Source organism: Silene latifolia, chromosome 6 (genome assembly GCF_048544455.1).
Source record: "Silene latifolia isolate original U9 population chromosome 6, ASM4854445v1, whole genome shotgun sequence".
Lineage (NCBI taxonomy): Eukaryota > Viridiplantae > Streptophyta > Magnoliopsida > Caryophyllales > Caryophyllaceae > Silene > Silene latifolia.
This window is the reverse complement of record NC_133531.1, coordinates 55,929,153-55,950,046: the sequence shown is the minus strand read 5'-3', so window position 1 is coordinate 55,950,046 and position 20,894 is coordinate 55,929,153. Positions and strand designations below refer to the sequence as shown.

Sequence of the window (20,894 nt, the reverse complement as noted above, 5' to 3'; positions counted from 1 at the left end):
TTTGTTTGTCTGCTGTGTTTGTGTTTGTGATATTAAGGGTTGTGTTTTGTGGCTGCAGCAGACTTCTGTTTGTGTGGTTTATAGTATGGAAGGTATTGACAACGGTTATTAAACAACAACCGTTGTGAAATATGTTTTAACAACGGTTGTAAAAAACACCCGTTGTTAAATAAGTTTTAACAACGGGTTTCAAAAATAACCGTTGTGATTACTTTTCACTAACTTTGCGCCAATTTTGCGCCAAATTATTAACAACGGTTGTGCATGTGTGACCTGTTGTTAATACTAGTAACAACGGTTTTTATAACCATACCCGTTGTAATTGATTTTAGTAAAATTCGCGTCATACATTCTACAACGTCTATTGTGATTTTCGTGAATAATCGTTGTTAAAGGGGCGTTGTAGTTGCCTGGATTTGTAGTAGTGGTCTCGAAGTGACTAGAATGTGATGCGATTGATGGCAAGTTCAAGTGCCATGGAGTCATATGAGAATGACTAGTCGATCACATAGGCAGACTGTTAGGAACATTTTGTCGGGCCTTATGACCGCTTATAGAGTTCTGGCAAATTTATATAGCCTGGTCGTGGCGAGAGCTGCTATAGTATTCTAATGAGTCGATTCTTTTGACTAAAGACTATTCGCCTAAGACGGCACAGTTTCAGATTAACTTTGATTTGTGTTACTACGACCTTCGTAAATGGGGTCAAATAGGCATATTTTGGGTTATGATGGCTGTGGCTAGTCGAAGGGAATGAGTGCGATAGGAATTGTCCATCCCTAGTCAGGGTTATAACAATATCTCAGGGCCACTCGAGGAGTAATGAACTGGAAATGCGTGGCCACGCTCGGATTGTATCCATGGTGGATAAATCCGGTCAATCAGTTATTCTCCAGATCGAGGAAACCACTCTCGATATGATCACTTGCAAGTACGACCTGAAAGACACCTTGCATTGAGTGGGATATAGTAATAGGACAAGAGAATTGGTGACGCACACTTGTCGAGGACAAGTGGGAGATTGTTGGAATATGTGTCCTCCGACAATAATGCGATCACAACTGTTGATCATGATGATCATATGTTTAAGTCTCATTATAAAGAATACAATTGGGAAGTAATATTTTCATCAACTGGTCCACATATCGGTAATGATTGGTGACTAGAGTTTGACATTATCTTGTTGTGAGACGGTGGTGACCAATTGATCCCCTTAGGTCATACCTAAAGGGTAACACTCTTAATTGATCATTTAATTGATCGTATGACGATCTGGTCAATTAAATTTCTTAAAAATTGACTGACGATTTTGGAAGTAAAATTTACGTATCTCATTATAATCTGATTAAATAAGATACGGTCTAAGTAATCGAATTGTTTCATTACTTAGATGAAATTATTGTTTAAGGAAACAATTGCATTTGAATGAATAAATTATTATAAATACAAGTTATTGTGATTTATAATTGGTAAAAATATTTTGGTACAAGTAATTATGAATTACTAAGTCGATTTTTGTATGTGACGTATTTTTATTAATACGTTGATTTTTAATATGTTAAAAATACATAACAATTTTATGTGACATGTGACATGTGACATATTACAAATTGACATTTTGACAAAGATAATATGGAGTCCATATTATCAATATGTACCGAAATTAAGGGGAGTATTAGGATGATATTGTGTTGACTATGTTAGTGGAAAACATAATCATTTCCCTAATAAACTAGCCATGCAACCTAGTTGTCATTGTGAAGACAAAGTAGTGCATGCATTGGTCCCTCCTCTTCCCCTTACCCGGTTTTTTATAGGAGCAAAGCCAAGGGTTTTGCCTTATAATTTATCATTTGCACTACATTATAGTTTAGTGCATTAGCTAATTCATTCATCATCTAAAATAAGAACTTTTAGAAAGATAAAATTCTTCCTTCTCTTCCTTCTCTCTAACCGAAATAATAGAGAGTCCAATAATATTTTTGGGTCAATTTTTACACTAAATTAATATTATTCTAGTATACATAATATTAATTTGATTAAGAGTTTACCTTGGGTATTTTACTTTGGGAGGGATCCTACACTTGGATCCTAGTTCATCCATTAAGGAGAGCACAAGAACAAGAGAGAAGGAGAACTCTCTTGTACCCATATAAACCAAAATACCAATGTAAGATGAAGATTTCTTCTTTAAATTGTTTATTGTTTGCATGCATAAGATCACCATTTAATTTTATGACTAAATTAACATAAAACATATATGAATATGTTGAGTATATAGATCTAGATTTCTAACAATAAAATGAATGAGTTAGAGATTAAAATCTCTTTCCATAAGGTTAAGATGAAACCTCTTCAAAATAGTTATTTTGAAACGATATGATGGGAACATATATGGTTTTATCTTAATAACTTAGCAAAGCAATATATATTTCAATTCTTGAAATTTTTCGATTGAGTAGTCAATTACGAAACATGTGGAATTAAGTGGGAGTTGGAAATTATCATGTGAAGACATGGAATTTAGTGGGAGCAATCATCTTGTAAAAGTTTATAACTCATTACTCATTGAGAATGACGAGCTAATACTTTCTTTCACAAAGAAGCATTTGAGTTTTCAATTCTGGATGAAAATGGACTATGATGAATCCAATCACATCATGAGATGTTGGATAGGTATTGAGACATACACATCGAATCAACGAGAAATGTAGGTTATTCATGTCAATGAAAATGGAATTGCCATTAGCAGTCATGGTCGTTCATTGAACCTAGGAATGGTTGATCACATGATTATTAGTTACTAATGTTTCCGCCATTAGAATAATCATGCACATGTCCAATAATGAATCATATGCATAAGAGCATGATGAATCATTGGCAAGCCATAGAAGAATCGTCATGAATTCTCGAGGAGAATCCGATGAACGATTTCAGTGATTGAACAAAACACTCTGTTATGTGTCAAGAGATTGCACATATTAAAGTTCGAAGACATGTAAGGATTTATGAAAATCCTAAGCTTTTCAAGCTAAAAGGAGAAATAAGAAGTTTGGAAAAATACTTAGTTGAAGTAAGAAGTTACTCAAAACTAATATTTCCTAATATGCTAGGACTTGTGAGAAGTCCTAGGCTAATAATCTTGAAAATTGTTGCAAGACTCTACAAAACATTTACCTAGTGCATTGTGAGTGGGTGGAGTACTTGATCAGTGCAAGTTATATCATTCACCACAAAAATTCATTGGTTATGTGATAATCGACAGGAAGTTCTTTCAAGATAAAGAACCCAAACCGAGGTTGGGAACCTATGTGTATACTTGGTAAGGTTCATGCTATGAGAGATAACATGAATGTAAAGGAAAATGTGATAAAAGAAGTTTGAACACATGGACAAATGGTATGTCAAAACTTCTATCACAATCAACAAGTGTTAATACACTTACGATATGCATCACAAGGTTGTAATACGGTATTGACTACCCGAATGTGATGTCGACATTTGTCGTTTGAGTTATTATTAAGTCACCTTTTACTTTGTTACATCCAAACGGGTTGTAGAGACAATTGAACCCCGTTAAAGTGAACACGGATTAGCATTGTATTCGCCCATAGTTACTTACATGAGGTGACGTCTCGAAGTGACTAGAATGTGATGCGATTGATGGCAAGTTCAAGTGCCATGGAGTCATATGAGAATGACTAGTCGATCACATAGGCAGACTGTTAGGAACACTTTGTCGGGCCTTATGACCGCTTATAGAGTTCTGGCAAATTTATATAGCCTGGTCGTGGCGAGAGCTACTATAGTATTCTAATGAGTCGATTCTTTTGACTAAAGACCATTCGCCTAAGATGGCACGATTTTGATTAACTTTGATTTGTGTTACTACGACCTTCGTAAATGGGGTCAAATGGGCATATTTTGGGTTATGATGGCTGTGGCTAGTCGAAGGGAATAAGTGCGATAGGAATTGTCCACCCCTTGTCAGGGTTATAACAATATCTCAGGGCCACTCGAGGAGTAATGAACTGGAAATGCGTGGCCACGCTCGGAAGATATCTATGGTAGATAAATCCGGTCAATAAGTTATTCTCCAGATCGAGGAAACCACTCTCGATATGATCACTTGCAAGTACGACCTGAAATACACCTTGCATTGTGTGGGAGATATTAATAGGACAAGAGAATTGGTGACGCACACTTGTCGAGGACAAGTGGGAGATTGTTGGAATATGTGTCCTCCGACAATAATGCGATCACAACTGTCGATCATGATGATCACATGTTTAAGTTTCATTTTAAAGAATACAATTGGGAAGTAATATTTTACTGTCAACTGGTCCACACATATCGGTAATGATTGGCTGACTAGAGTTTGACATTACTGTCGTGCGACGGTGGTGATCAGTTGATCCCCTTAGGTCATACCTAAAGGGTAACACTCTTAATTGATTATTTAATTGATCGTATGACGATACGGGTTGATTAAATTACTTTAAATTGACGGACGATTTTGGAAGTAATATTTACGTATCTCATTATAATTTGATTAAATAAGATACGCTCTAAGCAATCGAATTGTTTTATTGCTTAGATGAAATTATTGTTTAAGGAAACAATTACATTTGAATGAATAAATTATTATTAAATACAAGATGTTGTTATTTATAATTGGTAAATTATTTTGGTACAAGTAATTATGAATTACTAAATCGATTTTGTATATGACGTATTTTTATTAATGCGTTGATTTTTAATATGTTAAAAATACATAACAATTTTACATGACATGTGACATGTGACAAATTGACAATTTGATAAAGATAAAATGGAGTCCATTTTATCTAAATAACCGAAATAATGGGGAGTATTAGGAAAATATTATGTTAATTAACTTAGTGGTAAACATAATCATATTTGCCTAAAACTAGCCATGCAACCTAGTGCCTCTTGTGAAGAGCACCTTGCTCATGCATTGGGCATCAAATACTCCCCCCTCCTACCCGGTTTTGAGAAGGAAAACCATGGGTTTTTCCTTCTAATTTTTACCTAATATACACTACCAAAAACATTAGTGTATTATTCATTCTTCACACATCTAAAAATAAGAGTTTTTAGTGAGATAAAATCTTCCTCTTTCTCCCCTTCTCTTAGCCGAAAATTAAGAGAACATAAATTATTTTTTGGTCAATTTTATTTAAATTAATATTGTTCTAGTAATAATAATATTAATTTTATTAAGAGATTACCTTGGGTATTAATCCTTGGGAGGGATTCTCTACTTGAATCCTTGTTCTTCAATTTTAGGAGTGCTCAAGAACAAGTAAGAAGGAGATCTTACTTGTGCCCAAATAATCCGAAATATCAATGTAAGGGTTGATGATTTCTTCCTTATTTTTATTATTGTTTGCATGCATAAGATCTATGTTTAACTTTATGACTAAATTAAATCATCACATATATGAATATGTATAGTAATGAGATAAAGATTTCTAACAGAGGAAACATCGGTGGTTATGGATTCTGAGGCACCAATTGTTGAAGATATTACGGAGGAAGAGGCTCAAAGAGAAATTCAGGAGGGTAACGTTACAGAGGCGGTTAATACAGGTAATTCTTCGTCTGAAACTGTGGGTCAACTTCTTAATCTCACTGGAATTTTGGAGAAAACTCCGGTGGTTAGTTCACCAGTAGTCTCAGGTAAAACACCAACTCCTGCTACTGATTTGGGAATTGGACTTGCTAGGCCTTGGAATTCAGTGGCGAAACCCTCCCCTGGTATGAGTCTCCACTATTGTGAACATAGTAGAGATGCTACGGTTGTTGAGATAGTTTAGGAGGACGTTATTGATGAACTAAAATTTTGGAAGAACACATTGATGGGTAATTTTTTAGGTGCCAAGCCAAAATTGCCGCAGGTTGATGAGTTTGTTCTAAAAAATTGGAAGAATGTAACAAGGCCAATTGTGCAGTATTATAAGAAAGGCTGGTTTAGTTTCAGATTTTGTTGTGCAGAGGATATGAATGAGATACTAAAGGGAGGGCCATGGACTATGGGTGCTAGTAATCTGATACTGAAGCAATGGACACCCTCCTTCTCTCAGGAAATAGATTCTGTCTCTCAGGTTCCTGTATGGGTTCTTTTTCCTGACTTGGATCCTTTCTTGTGGTCTGACAAGGTTCTCAGTAAGATGGCTAGCACCATTGGGAAGCCCGTCTTTGCTGACTTACCTACCACTTTTAAGTCTAAGTTATTGTTTGCTAGAGTCTTGGTGGAGGTGGATGTTGCTGAAGATTTGCCTAGCACCATTCAAGTTGCTACTCCTTATCATGGAATAACCACTCAACGTATTATCTATGAGTGGCTGCCCTACTACTGCCACTGCTGTAGGAAGTTGGGCCACACTAAGGAGCACTGTAAGTTCACCAAAATTAACAAACAGTTGTAGGAAAAGAGGAAAACTAAGGTGGTTCAGGAGTATAGAGCTGTTTCTCAGAAGATTGCTCCTCCTTCTGTAGATGACAGTCTAGGGGTAGGCCATAGTCTTGCTGCTGCAGGGTCAGAGAAGCCTGCTGAGAAGGAAGGGCTGAGCTCAGAATGCCTTTGGCTAGGCTCTTCTCTTTCCAACTCAGAGGTTCTTTCTTCCTCTGTCAGTCAGGAAGCAGGCTCAAGATCCCACACAGTTGAGGGTGAGAATGTGCAGAGTGGTGAAGAAATTGTTGATGGGGATATCTCAGTGAATCCTAATTACAGTGTTTCAGTTCAGAACTCTTACTCTATTTTGCAGGATGAGGGGACCATATTGGTTACTAACACAGAGGTGGTTCTTCTGGAAGAGGAGCCTCCTGACCCTAAAACATGAGAGTTTCTTCATGGAACATTAGAGGGTTTAATGACCCAATAAAGCAGCAGGAGGTTATGGGTTATCTTAGGGAAAATAAAGTTGAGGTTCTGGGTTTGCTAGAAACGAGGGTTAAACTAAATAATTCCGCTGCTATTAGTAGGCTTTTTCCTTCCTATTTGGTTATGAATAATTACTCCCACCATTACAATGGTAGGATTTAGGTGTTTTTGGATATTAGGAGAGTCACTTTGGTTTCTTCTTATGTCCATGATCAACTCATTCAATTAGAGCTTCAACATAATGCTTCAAATAAGACTTTCCATGTTTCTTTTGTTTATGGTAGTAATGATGCTGACCATAGAGAAAGATTATGGGTGGAATTGAAAGGAGTTGCTTCAAAGGTTACCAATTGGATTCTTATGGGTGATTGGAACATTGTGAGAAGTATGGAGGAGAGGATTGGTCCTAATCCACCCTCTGTTAGAGATATGCTGGCTTTTAATCAATGCATTTTGGATTGCCAGTTAGATGATCTTCATAGTTTGGGTTTTGAATATACCTGGACTAATAAACAAGATGCTGCTACTAGGGTTTGGTCAAGACTGGATAGAGTGCTCTCTAACCCCTTATGGTTGATACATTTCCCCACTACTCAGGTTCATGTATTGCCTGCTGGGGTCTCTGATCATTCTCCTCTCTTGGTTACTGTTACTGATGTCAATACCCCAAGGAAAAGATTCAGCTATTTGAATTGCTGGGAAGCTCATGAGGAGTATGGTACCAGGGTTAGGGAGGCTTGGGATATGCCTGTCAGAGGGAATGCTATGTATAGCTTGTTCTCAAAATTAAAACAAGTTAGGCAGAAGCTCATTGTGTTACACAAGCACTCATATTCTGGAATTTCTGAGAAAGTAAAGGAAGCTCAGCAGCATTTGCATGATTATCAATCCTGTCTTCAGGGCAATCCTTTGGACATGACTTAATTGTTAAGGAGATGGATTTGTTGAATGCTTATTTGGTTCTTAAGCAGGCTGAGCATAGCTCTCTACTTCAAAGAGCTAAGGTTCAGAGTATCAAATTCAATGATGCCCCTACTAGTTATTACTTCTCTAGAATTGCTTATAGGAAACATCAGGGTATTATTGGGAAGTTGAAGGACAGGCAAGGGATGGACAGGGATAGGGTGTCTGCTGTAAACCAGGCCTTTGTTGAATACTATCAGTGGCTATTAGGGAAGCATAGTCCTGTGGATACCTCTCTTATGGACTCATTGGATGGTCCTAGGTTTCCTGCTTCTAGATGTGAGGAGATCTGCAAGGAGATTGATGACAAAGAAATTAAGATTGCTCTCTTCTCAATAGATCCTAACAAGAGTCCTGGGCAAGATGGGTTTTCAGCTCAATTTTTCAAAACTAATTGGGAAGTCATAAAATATGATTTCTGCAAGGCTGTTAAGGTTTTTTTTTCAGACAGGCCATATGTCTAAGCAAGCTAATACAACTCTGCTTGCCCTTAATCCCAAGAAGCCTGTGGTGGCAACGGTCGTGAACTATAGGCCCATTTCTTGTTGCACAGTATTTTACAAAACTGTCAGCAAGATCTTATGTTCCAGGCTTAAACCTTTTTTGCCAGATATTGTGAGTAAGGAGCAGGGGGCGTTTGTCACAGGGAGAAGTATATTTGAAAATATTATGCTGACCCAATCTCTGGTCAAGGGATATGCTCAACAGGGTGTTTCTCCTAGATGTTTAATCAAGGTAGACATAAGGAAAGCATTTGATTCTCTTCAATGGGAATTTATTGATAAGATGCTGCAGCACTTTTACTTCCCTGAGAAATTTAGGAAGTGGATTATGGGGTGTATTACTTCCACCTGGTTCAGCTTAAAGGTGAATGGAGATCATGTTGGTTTTTTCAAAGGGGCTAGTGGACTCAGACAAGGAGATCCATTATCTCCTTTTCTGTTTATCATGAGTATGGATATTTTATCACGCATTTTAAGGGGTATACATAAGTTGCACCAGGTCTCTTACCATCCTAAGTGTGGCAGGATAGGTTTGAATCATATGATCTTTGCTGATGATTTGATGCTCTTTGTCAGGGGTGATGTTCCTTCAGTCAGAGCTATTACCTCCTCTTTGGACTCCTTTGCTAAAATGTCTGGATTAATTGCTAATCCTGATAAAACAAATATCTATATGGGAGGTATAAGGGAGAATATTAAGCAGGAAATCTTGAATGCTACTGGTTATATGGAAGGAGATTTTCCTTTCAGATATCTTGGAGTCCCTCTCAATGAAGGCAGACTGAACAAAACCATGTTTGTTGATCTCCTTTCCAAGGTTCAGTGGGCTCTAAATCACTGGACTAATTATAAACTCTCTTATGCTGGGAAAATTAGCCTCATCAACTCTGTTATTTTTGGCTTGGAGCAGTTCTGGTGCTAAACTCTATTGCTTCCAAAAGGTGTGCTCAGGCTAATTAACAAATTCTGCAAAAATTTCCTTTGGAACTCTGAAGAAGGGCAAAGGAAACTGATTATGAAAAGCTGGGCCTCTTGTTGCTATCCTTACCTGGAAGGTGGATTTAATATCAAGGAGATTCTGTCCTGGAACAAACGTGTGATTTGTAAGTGGATTTGGGAACTCATTAATCAATTTGATGGGTTTTGGCTCACTTAGAATTACACTTATAATATCAAACAGGGGGATTTTTGGACTCTACAGAAGAAAAGTACACATTCTGAGAGTTGGAGGAGTATATTGCAGGTCAGAGATGAGTTGATGGTTATGGCAGGATCTGGGGATAATGCAAAGGGGTTGCTGCAGAGCTGTGTCAGGAAGGGGAAGCTCAGGCTTCACCTGTTATATGATCATTTTAGGCAGCGTGGCTGATACCGTCGTTTAGTACCAAAATTAAATTTATAATTCCAAACTAAAACTATAGCTAGTGATAGTAAGGGTCGAACCACAGAGAGACAAGGTTGATTTTGTTTGCTATTTTTCAGTCTAAAAAGGTAACAATTTAATGGGGGGTTTTGAAGTTGGTTGGCTAACAAAGCTAATTGCAAAAATGTATATTCTTAACAAGATAAAAAGGGGATCGGGAACTTGGTTCACCATGGCATATAACAGTCACAAGCAAATGAGATCTTTTAATACGGTCTCAGGGAAGATAAGCTAATCTTTCGATCAACACTCGAATAACCTCGCGGTCTAATAATTCCCAAGAATTTATCAAAGTTTTCACTCAAGAGAAATTCTGAGTCTAGTGACAAATTAAATTACCAATCTTTCGACCTAGCAAAGAAATCCATCAAAAGATAACAAGACCAATACGGAAAAACTCATGCTACTCAACTATCCTACTTCAATACCATGGCTCACCTCATTCCCAATCAAAGGAATTACCTACGCATAATTAATACTACACTAATTATGAAATTAACATTAAAGAACGAATTCAACATAATGAAATCCAACTAGAACAAAAGAGAGAACTCAATTACTGAAATTAATTGAAGAGAACAAAAATTAAATTAACAAGGGAGAAATAAGAAGGAAGAAAAATTGCATTAAAGGCTTACTAATGGAAATTCAAGAACCAAGCATTCGAATTCAGGTTTCCGTCTCAAGCTAGATCTGAAAACTCAGTTTTTTCAGAATAAAATTACATAACCTAAAAGTTGCTGCGTTCAACTGATAAAAGATACCGAAAGTTAATTACAAGTTGGGCTTTTAAAAGTCTAACACGGAAAACTAAACAACAGCTCGAAAACAGGTCGATCGACTGGTCTGCACAGTCGATCGACCGAACATGCGGAACAGTGGCTCCTGTCTGAGCTCCAGTGGTCGATCGACTGAAAGGCTTAGTCGATCGACTGATAATGCTGTGCAGTGCCTCCTTGATGCTTCCAAAAATGACTCTTCATTCCTTGCACGCATCCCAAGGTGAGTGAATGAGCTTTCCTTCCTCTTGGCTTCCTTGAACTCGCTTCCGGAGGACGAACTTGGCTTGATTTAGCCTACTTCCACGCATTCCTACAATAAATCATGGAAAATGCAAAGTAGACCGTTTCGGGAGAAATAGTAGCCTTAAGCTATCAATTAAGCATGGAAATACGTGCCAAAACCGCAGATAAAGTGTATAAAATATGCACGTATCAAATCTCCCCAAACCAAACCTTGCTTGTCCCCAAGCAAGCACTATGACCCGTATAAAAACCTAAATGGAGAGGAGAACATTTCAGAGCTAACTACAAGTCAATGCCAAACCATTTAATGCCCCAAGTCAACTACTGCAAAGCTTAAATTTAGCGAACAAATTTATGCGTATCATAGAATTAGATCGGGCATTCGACCTTGCAAGACTCACACAATCGGACTCTCCCGGATCGCTCTTCTCTCAGCAAAGCAAATGGTAAGATGATATGTAAAAGAGAGGGAAGAAAAATACGAGTCTCTCACCTAGATCACGACCGACAAAACATGTATGCTTGACTAGCATGAGTAATGATTCTCTTCACCGTACATACGCATAACCACCGTCGAGGACTATCACATGCCGAATTATTGCAAAGTTTGGATATGTGAGGCTAAGTGGGAAAGAAGGGGCAAAACAAATATGGAAAGGTGAGGGTAGGAGCCAAGCTAGTACCTACTGAACCATTAGAGACCGAATCCCTTCCTCCAACTCAACTAAAACAAACAACCATGCCTTTATTGACTAGGCAACACACAAATCCAAACGGACGCCTCCAAAACAAGAGATAAACACATGAGGCGTGATTTTATTTCACTACGACTCATTTTTTTCATCTTTTTTTTTTCTCTTTTTTTTTTCAAAAATCGGGTCGGTGGTCGATCGACCACCAAGGTCGTCGATCGACCACTCGCATACTTGAGCATTACGCCTGTGTAATGTGACCTCTTTTTTTTTTTTCATTTTTTTTTTCTGAATTTTTCTTCTTTCTTCCCTTTTTCAGACTGAAATAAATCCCTCACTTCTCAAAAATACCCGCTCCAACATTACAAGAGCGAAACAAAACAGCTTTAAATCAACAAATTCCTCTACTACTCCCTAGCTTGGCACAATGGTAGGCTAATTATGGAATGTAGTTGAGGGCAAATGGCAATTTTGGCTTATAGTGGAGTTAGTGGGGTAAAATGAGAGAGGGGAGGATGCAATAATTCTCCAAACATGCAATACCGACCACAAACCAATGCGTATAGGCAATAAGCAATCAAAACTCATACACGTGCAAAACATGAAATGAAGGGAGTAACTACTCTCAATCCTAATTTAACCGGTCATAAATGTCACCAGTTATAGGCTCTATATCTCAGAAGGTATAAGTAGTTTGCCAAAAGTAATGAGTCAAGTCTAATTGCCCGAAATAGATTCCATAACAAAATTTGAGATATCGCTTTTAATTCTTACTAAGCAGCTGTGAAGGGGCAGGGAATGGCACATTTGACTAATAGAGCAGAATCATCATTAAAAACTCCAATCCGACTCAACTATATGCAAAAGTAAACGTGATATTTATTTTTGGTTTTTTTATGCATTTTTTTCAAATTTTTTTTTTTTTTTTTGAATGGTGAAAATGAAAACAAATGCAAACAAAAATGCACTAAACATGTGACTGAAATGCAATAAAAACAAATGCAGATGCAAAACAAAAGGCATATGCAAATACCCTCCCCAAACCAAAACGCACAATGTCCCCATTGTGCTCAACAGCAAATCACCAGCAGAAGAAAGGGAGAATAAAAGCATAAAAGTGAAAGGAAGCGAAAAGAGAAAAGAAAATACTCACAAAAATACGACCTCCCCAAACCAGCCAAAAACGGGGAGGTCACCAGCATCTAACCTCAGCCCTCGTAGTCAGGGTCACTGTCCTCCTCGGATCCCGGCTCACTCTCCTCCTCCTCGGCGCGAGTAGCTCTCCTGGAAACGGAGGGAGTGGGTCTCCTGGAAGTGGAGGGACCAGTAGTGGTGGTGGTAGGAGGGGGTCTCCTAGCAGAAGGCGTGGCTGCCACCAAAGGAAGCCTGTAACTAGGCAAAGGTGGCCTAGCAGACCCCTCAACAGTGGTGAGGGGCAAGACAGGAGGGTAGCCGGTGACAGGGATGCGGTCACAGATGAAAGAGTCAATCTTCCACCGCATCCGTCTGTCGATCCAATGGACGCTCCTCGCGTAAGGGAGGTCCATAAAACGCAGCTCTGGGTCAATGGGATCCTCCTGTCGAGGGAAAAGTAAAATAAGACGGTTGGCGATACGTGTCACCAAACCGCCACAGGCAATGGTGGTCAAGGCGCCCGCACTTACAATCCAAAGTGCGGCGGTCAAGTAAGCAAGATGTTATATATGCGGGCTCTCCGACGCTCAACGTTCAGATATCCCGCCAAAATTGACAACTCAATGTTATTAACATTGTTAGACTCTTTACGGCCAAAAATGGTATTACCCATTAGCCGTAAGAAATAACGAAGAGGGGGCAAATGGACGGAAGTGCCCGTCCTCCGCGACCCGTAAATGTCACCAATGCAGGACCACATGGCCTGGTGAGTGTCTGAGGGGTCTGAGGTGCTACCCTCGGAGTGAAGACCCGGAAAACCCGCAAAATCGCCGAGTGCCGTAGAATAATTAACATTAAAAAGTCGAAAGGAAATGCGGGGTTTGGTCTCATCACCTCAAAGGCTTCTAATCAAAAGCATAGGAGGAAAATAATTCTAGGGTCATGACATAATATGTGAACTCAGACATGTCCACCAAACCTATCATACCCGTCCCATTTAGTAGGGACACGACCGACTCATAACAGCCTAGTTCCTCCAAAGTGTCTTTATGGAGAAACCGGGTAGCTGTGACCTTAACAGACGACACAAAGAAAGAAAATTTAGCGCGCTGAATAGGTTTTTCAAAGATAACCTGCGGATAGTCAGGTAGACTATCCGTAGTGGTCTCTATCATCAGAGGCGGTCCGCGCGGGCGCTTAGCAGGCCTTTGACTCGATTGTCCCTCTTGCATTGGCGCTTTTCCCTTTGTCATTGTGATTCCTGCAAAAGAGTCAAATTAGCAACAATCAACCAATTCAATTTACAAATTCCAGAAACCGCATCAAAATCAGGCCATATACCCGAATTAGGGTTCTAAATTTTTAGGGCAAACGGAATTAATCACTCTTAGATGCTAATTAGGGCCGAAAATCAAGGGGTAAAGGCTAGAATAAGCAATTAAAGCATGAATATTAGCGGAAATCAAACCCTAAAATCGTTTTCCCTAAATCAATTTTTTTCGACTCAAAGGGTCAGTGCTCGAAAAATTGACATTCCTCTTCAGCAAAACTCGAATAAATAGCATAGAAACGAGTTTAGAAGCATACTTTGATGATTTCTTTGAAGATTAAAGCAAGAATGGCAGAGAATGAGGCGGATTTGAGGTGAAAATCGCAGCAATGGAAAGGTACTTAGGGTTTCTTTTGTTTTTTTTTTTAGAAATTAGGAAAGTGAATGAATGAGAAAAGAATGATGTAAACTTCCCTTATTAACTTCCTCTGAACCCGCGGACTGGTCAATCGACAAGTTCACTTGGTCGATCGACTGATCCTTCAAAGAACGTACCTTCCGGAATTTCCTTGGTGGTCGATCGACTATGTGACCTTGATCGATCGACCACTACTCTATGCACAGTAGCCTCTGTATTCCTTGCTTCAGTCGATCGACTGAACATCCTTGTCGATCGACTATTTGAGCTGGCAATTGGAATTAAATTCATCAAAATTCATTTTGCCATCAAAACTTCCTGTCGTTTTCTCGCAAAATTCTAGTAAACCACTTACGCACTTTGCATAAAATAAATTCTGCAGAGAAAGTATCAAAGGCGTACAATTTCCCCAAACCAAGAAATTGCAAATGCATGAAAATTAAGGGAACAAAACAAGAAAAATTAAATTGCAAAATGAATGAAATAACAAAATTGAAATCCTAAGTTACAAAATAAATACAACCTGGGTTGCCTCCCGCTTAGCGGTTTAAGAGGTCCCGCACGACCTTGTTACCTCACTTTTCATCATCTGATAGCGGGTCGAAGTACAAAACCTCGACCTTCCCAACATATGCATCTGATCCATGGTAGTGCTTCACATATTGGCCATTTACCTTGAACCTTTCTCCAGCTGAGGTCTCCAATTCAACAGATCCGAACTTTGTGACAGCTGTGACCGTGTAGGGACCGGTCCACCTGGATTTCACTTACCAGAAATAAACGGATACGAGCGTTAAAAAGAAGTACCTTGTCGCCAATATTGAACTCGCGCTTTATGATTCTCTTGTCGTGCCGCCGCTTTGATTTCTCCTTGTGGATCCTTGCATTGTCATAGGCCAGCCAGCCTAAATTCCTCTAGCTCATTCAAATTTGTGTCATGCGTTTCTCACGAGAGAGGTTAGGATCTAAATTCAGATCACAAATAGCCCACCAAGACTTACGCTCTAACTCAACAGGTAAATGACATGTCTTACCATAAATCAATCGGTACGGTGACATCCCGATTGGCATTTTAAACGCCGTTCTATAAGCCCATAAGACATCAGCTAGCTTAAGACTCCAGTCTTTCCGTGATTTAGAAACAACTTTAGCTAAGACTTCTTTCAATTCTCTGTTAGAAACCTCAACCTGACCACTAGTTTGGGGATGATACCCCAAACCTCTACGATGTTGGACACCGAATTTAGTCAATAAAGCAGTAAGTTGTTTCTCTTTAAAGTGCATTCCCCCATCGCTAATGACAACCCGAGGGACACCAAAACGAGGGAAAATAATCTTTTTAAACAATTTAATCACGGCTTTTGCATCGCAATGGGGAGTAGCAATAGCTTCCACCCACTTGGATACATAATCTACAGCTACGAGGATATATTTATTACCTTGACTGCTCGGAAAAGGTCCTTGATAATCGATGCCCCAGACATCGAAAATCTCGACCTCAAGAATGCCTACCTGTGGCATCTCATGTCTCTTGAAATATTCCCGATCTTTGACAAGCATCGCATTCAAAGAACAAAATTGCGACTATCTGCATGCAAAGTTGGCCAATAGAAACCAGATTGAGTACCTTAGCTACGGTCCCGGGACGGACCGTGATGACCACCATAAGCATAAGAGTGGCAAGCCTCTAGGATATCCTTCACCTCCCACCGAGGTACGCATCTCCGGATGAGACCGTCATGCATTCCTTGAAAACATAAGGATCATCCCAAAAATATTGCCTAGCATCATAGGCAAACCGCTTCTTCGCCCATGAAAGCTCGGGTGGTATCCTACCCGTCACAAAGAAAGTTAGCAAAATCAGCGAACCACGGAGGTGGATAAGAACCTGAAGTAGTAATAGCTAACAAACTCTCATCAGGAAAGGAATCATTAATAGGCAAAGAATCCTCCCTTTCCGTCAGCTGCAAACGAGATAAGTGGTCAGCTACCACATTCTCTGCTCCTTTCTTATCTCTGATCTCCAAGTCAAACTCCTGCAAAAGGAGTATCCACCTCAAGAGCCTTGGCTTCGCATCTTTCTTAATAAAGAGAGTCTTCAACGCTGCATGGTCAGTGTAAACAATGACCTTAGAACCTAATAAATAAGACCGAAATTTGTCTAAGGCAAAAACAACAGCTAGAAACTCTTTCTCAGTGGTAAAATAGTTGACTTGAGTCTCATCCAGAGTTCGACTCGCATAGTATATGGCATTCAAAGCTTTATTCTTTCGCTGTCCCAGAAGTGCACCGATCGCATAATCGCTGGCATCACACATGATCTCGAATGGGAGGTCCCAATCAGGCGGCTGAATGATTGGCGCAGAAATTAGGGCCTCCTTTAACCTGTTAAAAGCGACATGGCACTCATCAGTAAATTCAAAGACAGCATCCTTAAGAAGCAATTGTGTAAGTGGTTTGGCAATTTTTGAAAATCCTTGATGAAACGCCGGTAGAAACCAGCGTGACCTAGGAAACTCCTCACTCCTTTAACATTCACGGGAGGAGGTAATTGCTCAATCACTTGCACCTTTGCCTTGTCAACATGTATACCTTTATCAGAAATCAGATGCCCTAACACAACTCCCTCATTGACCATAAACTGACACTTTTCCCAGTTTAAGACAAGATTAACATCTATACAACGCTGCATGACTTTATCAAGGTTAGCTAAACAACGATCAAAGTCACTGCCATAAACTGAGAAATCATCCATGAACACTTCCATAATATTCTCTATATAATCAGAAAAAATCCCCATCATGCACCTCTGAAAGGTAGCAGGGGCATTACACAATCCGAAAGGCATTCTACGATATGCAAAAACACCCTGTGGACAGGTAAAAGTAGTCTTACTCTGATCGTCCGGATGAATAGGGATCTGAAAGAACCCTGAATATCCGTCTAGAAAACAGAAAAATTTGTTAGAAGCAAGTCTTTCAGTCATTTGGTCAACAAAAGGGAGGGGGAAATGGTCTTTCTTGGTGGCGGCATTCAGCTGTCTATAATCAATGCACATCCGCCACCCTGTCACTACTCGAGTTGGTATTAATTCATTTTTATCGTTTTTAACCACGGTAGTCCCTCCTTTCTTCGGGACTACCTGAACTGGGCTAACCCACTTGGAGTTGCCAACTGTATAAATAATACCTGCATCAAGTAGTTTCATCACCTCGGCCATAACAACCTCCTGCATCTTTGGGTTCAACTTGCGTTGACCCTGTCTATAAGGCTTGTGGCCTTCTTCCAACTCTATCCTGTGCATACAAACATCAGGGCTGATGCCCTTAATGTCATCCAAAGAGTAACCCAAAGCCTTCCTGTTTTTCTTAAGTACACACATCAAAGCAGACAGCTGGTCATCGTTGAGCTTAGAGCTAACAATAGCTGGGTACTGCTCCGTATCATCTAGAAAAACATACTTAAGATTAGGGGGAAGTGGCTTACGCTCTGGCACCTTTACCTCTACAGCATAGACAGAATCAGCTTCAATGGTGTAGCAAGTGTTCACCAAGTTGTCGTTGGCCAGGCTCAAAAGCATCTCATCTTCTTCTTCATTGAGCTCGTAGCTCTCAATTGAGGCAACCAAAGCATCTGGCTCCTCAAAGATTCTCCATCAGATATTACCTGCACACTCATCTGAATGAGTTAGATCAGCTAAGGGATCCTTGGCTAAGGATTCCCTCCAATTACAAGTAACAATCCTGTCAACAACATCAATAGAATAACACGTATCCTCATCAGCAGGTTCAGTTGCTTTGTGAGCAAGACTGAACTCAATAGTGTCATCCCCTACCTCTAAGGTGATGGTTCCGCGTTTGACATCTATCACACCCCAAATGTATGTAGGAACGGTCTGCCTAAAATAATAGGTATCTGACTATCCTCTGCAATGTCCAAAACAACGAAATCTACAGGAATAAAAAACTTACCCACTCGAACGGGTACATCCTCTAGAACACCTATAGGTCTCTGAGTAGATCTATTTGCCATTTGAACGGTAATATCGGTCACCTTAAGTCTACCAATGTTTAACCTTTCGCAAACAGAATACGGCATGACACTAACGCTGGCCCCTAAGTCACAAAGGGCCTTTCCGATTACGTGGTTACCTATAGTGCAAGGAATTGAAAAACTACCCGGGTCCTTTAATTTAGGTGGCACATTAATTTGTGAAAGAACATTACATTCCTCCACAAACGCAACATTACCATCATCACGAAAATTTCTCTTACGATTCAAAATGTCTTTCATAAATTTAGCGTAAGAGGGTACCTGGTAATTAAATCGATGAAAGGAACCGTTACCTCGAGGTTCGGACCATCTCCAGAAACTTACCAAACTTACGCTCCAGCTTGGTAGCTTTCAAACGCTCCGGATATGGGACTGCAAAACTGGCCGTAGGATCAGTGACCTTCGGCTTTCGTAGGTTTAAAACCCCCGTCAAATCATCAATGAGTGATGGATCATGCAAACTAATTGACGGATTTGCATCCTGCTCTGGAGATCCAGTCGATCGACTAGTGTGGGTGGTCGATCGACCAAGTGAGCTGGGAGTGAACAGTTCGACCACCGTAATTAACGTCATCGTATTATTTGATCGATCGATCAAGAGGTTGGTCGATCGATGGATGTGTTAGGAGTGAATAGTTTCTGACCAGAAACTATTTTGTCTGACAATTCAGTCGATCGACAGGGAATGTTGGTCGATCGACTGGTATTACTGGCATTCAGGCTCGTTGTTGCATCAGAATTCAAACGAGCTTCTTCACCATCTCCTGAGTCTTCCTTTGGCTTGTCGGGACTTTCATAGGAAAGGCCACTTCTGAGATTTATGGCGTTGATCGTCTCAACCGGCCCTTCACATTTAATTGAAGAATTAGCGGCTTGCTTAGCCTCCATATTCTCCAATTGTTTAACAAAATTCCGTGAGGACTCAATCCCGGCTGCTTCCATATTCGCCACTTGAACCAAAAGGAGTTGGACCATCTCTCTTAACTTCTCGATCTCGTCTGAGTTTTGAATAGGAACTTCGACTTTCCCTTTGAAAGCTTCAGAGGTCTCGAGTTTCTCGAGACGGGTAGAAATGGAAGTTATAAGTGACACAACAGCAGTCATGTCTTCACCTTGCTTTCGTGACTTACCACGTGAACTTCCAAACTCAGCTTTATGGACTGCCATCTCCTCGATGGTGTTCCAACCTTTACTTTGACCGGTATTATTTTGGAACCTACCATTAGCAGCTGCATCCAAAATGACTTTGTAATCATCATATAAAGCATTGTAAAAGAGATTGCAAAGATACCATTGCTGGAAACCATGATGAGGGACAGCTCGGACCAAACGTTTGAAACGTCCCCATGCTTCACAAAAATCTTCGTCGGCTCCTTGCTGAAAACTCGTGATTTTACTCTTCAAGGCCTCAGTCTTCGAAGGCGGGAAGTACTTCTTGTAAAAAGCTAGTGCTAAAGATGTCCAATCAGTGACTCCAGCTGCTACTCTATCGAGGTAGCGATACCAATCTCGCGCCGAATCCTTCAAGGAGTATAAGAACATAAACCCCTTTACTTCATCTTGAGTTACCCCTCCGGTATAGGTATAGAACAAAGAATAGTCCGTGAAAATTTCCATATGTTTCAAGGGGTCTTCATCGAAGCAGACTTCGCTGAACCGATTCCGTTCCACTAAATCAATATAAGAGGAACGAAACTCAAATTTACCGATAGAAGGAGTAGGTAACTGTTGCCCCTTTGGAAGGTGGTGCTCCTTTGGCTGAAAATTATCATATATCGTAGCCATAACTTCCAAAATGAGAGTACTCAAGTCTTCCTCTCGAACAACCTGGCTTCTAACTGTGCAAAAGCAAAACTAGAAGCAAAGATAAGCAACGGCCTCAAGGAACAAAAGTTCCTTGAGACAAGGAAAAATAAACTAAAATAAAGCAAACAGAATTACACCGTCTCCCCGGCAACGGCGCCAAAATTTGATACCGTCGTTTAGTACCAAAATTAAATTTATAATTCCAAACTAAAACTATAGCTAGTGATAGTAAGGGTCGAACCACAGAGAGACAAGGTTGATTTTGTTTGCTATTTTTCAGTCTAAAAAGGTAACAATTTAATGGGGGTTTTGAAGTTGGTTGGCTAACAAAGCTAATTGCAAAAATGTATATTCTTAACAAGATAAAAAGGGATCGGGAACTTGGTTCACCATGGCATATAACAGTCACAAGCAAATGCGGAGATCTTTTAATACGGTCTCAGGGAAGATAAGCTAATCTTTCGATCAACACTCGAATAACCTCGCGGTCTAATAATTCCCAAGAATTTATCAAAGTTTTCACTCAAGAGAAATTCTGAGTCTAGTGACAAATTAAATTACCAATCTTTCGACCTAGCAAAGAAATCCATCAAAAGATAACAAGACCAATACGGAAGAACTCATGCTACTCAACTATCCTACTTCAATACCATGGCTCACCTCATTCCCAATCAAAGGAATTACCTACGCATAATTAATA

The 20,894-nt window shown here is 39.7% G+C and overlaps 1 protein-coding gene and 1 non-coding gene across 2 annotated transcripts; both read left to right on the top strand.

Moving 5' to 3' along the window:
* The first annotated feature begins 6,862 nt into the window (after positions 1-6,862).
* On the top strand, positions 6,863-7,831 carry LOC141588104 (uncharacterized). The gene is made up of 2 exons (XM_074409559.1): positions 6,863-6,959; positions 7,137-7,831. The coding sequence occupies exons 1-2, from the start codon at positions 6,863-6,865 to the stop codon at positions 7,829-7,831; spliced, it is 792 nt and encodes a 263-aa protein (XP_074265660.1).
* An 11,858-nt stretch (positions 7,832-19,689) lies between these two features.
* LOC141588872 (small nucleolar RNA R71) lies at positions 19,690-19,796 on the top strand. Its single transcript, XR_012519839.1, has one exon. It is a non-coding gene; the product is annotated as a small nucleolar RNA R71 (small nucleolar RNA).
* Positions 19,797-20,894: the final 1,098 nt, after the last annotated feature.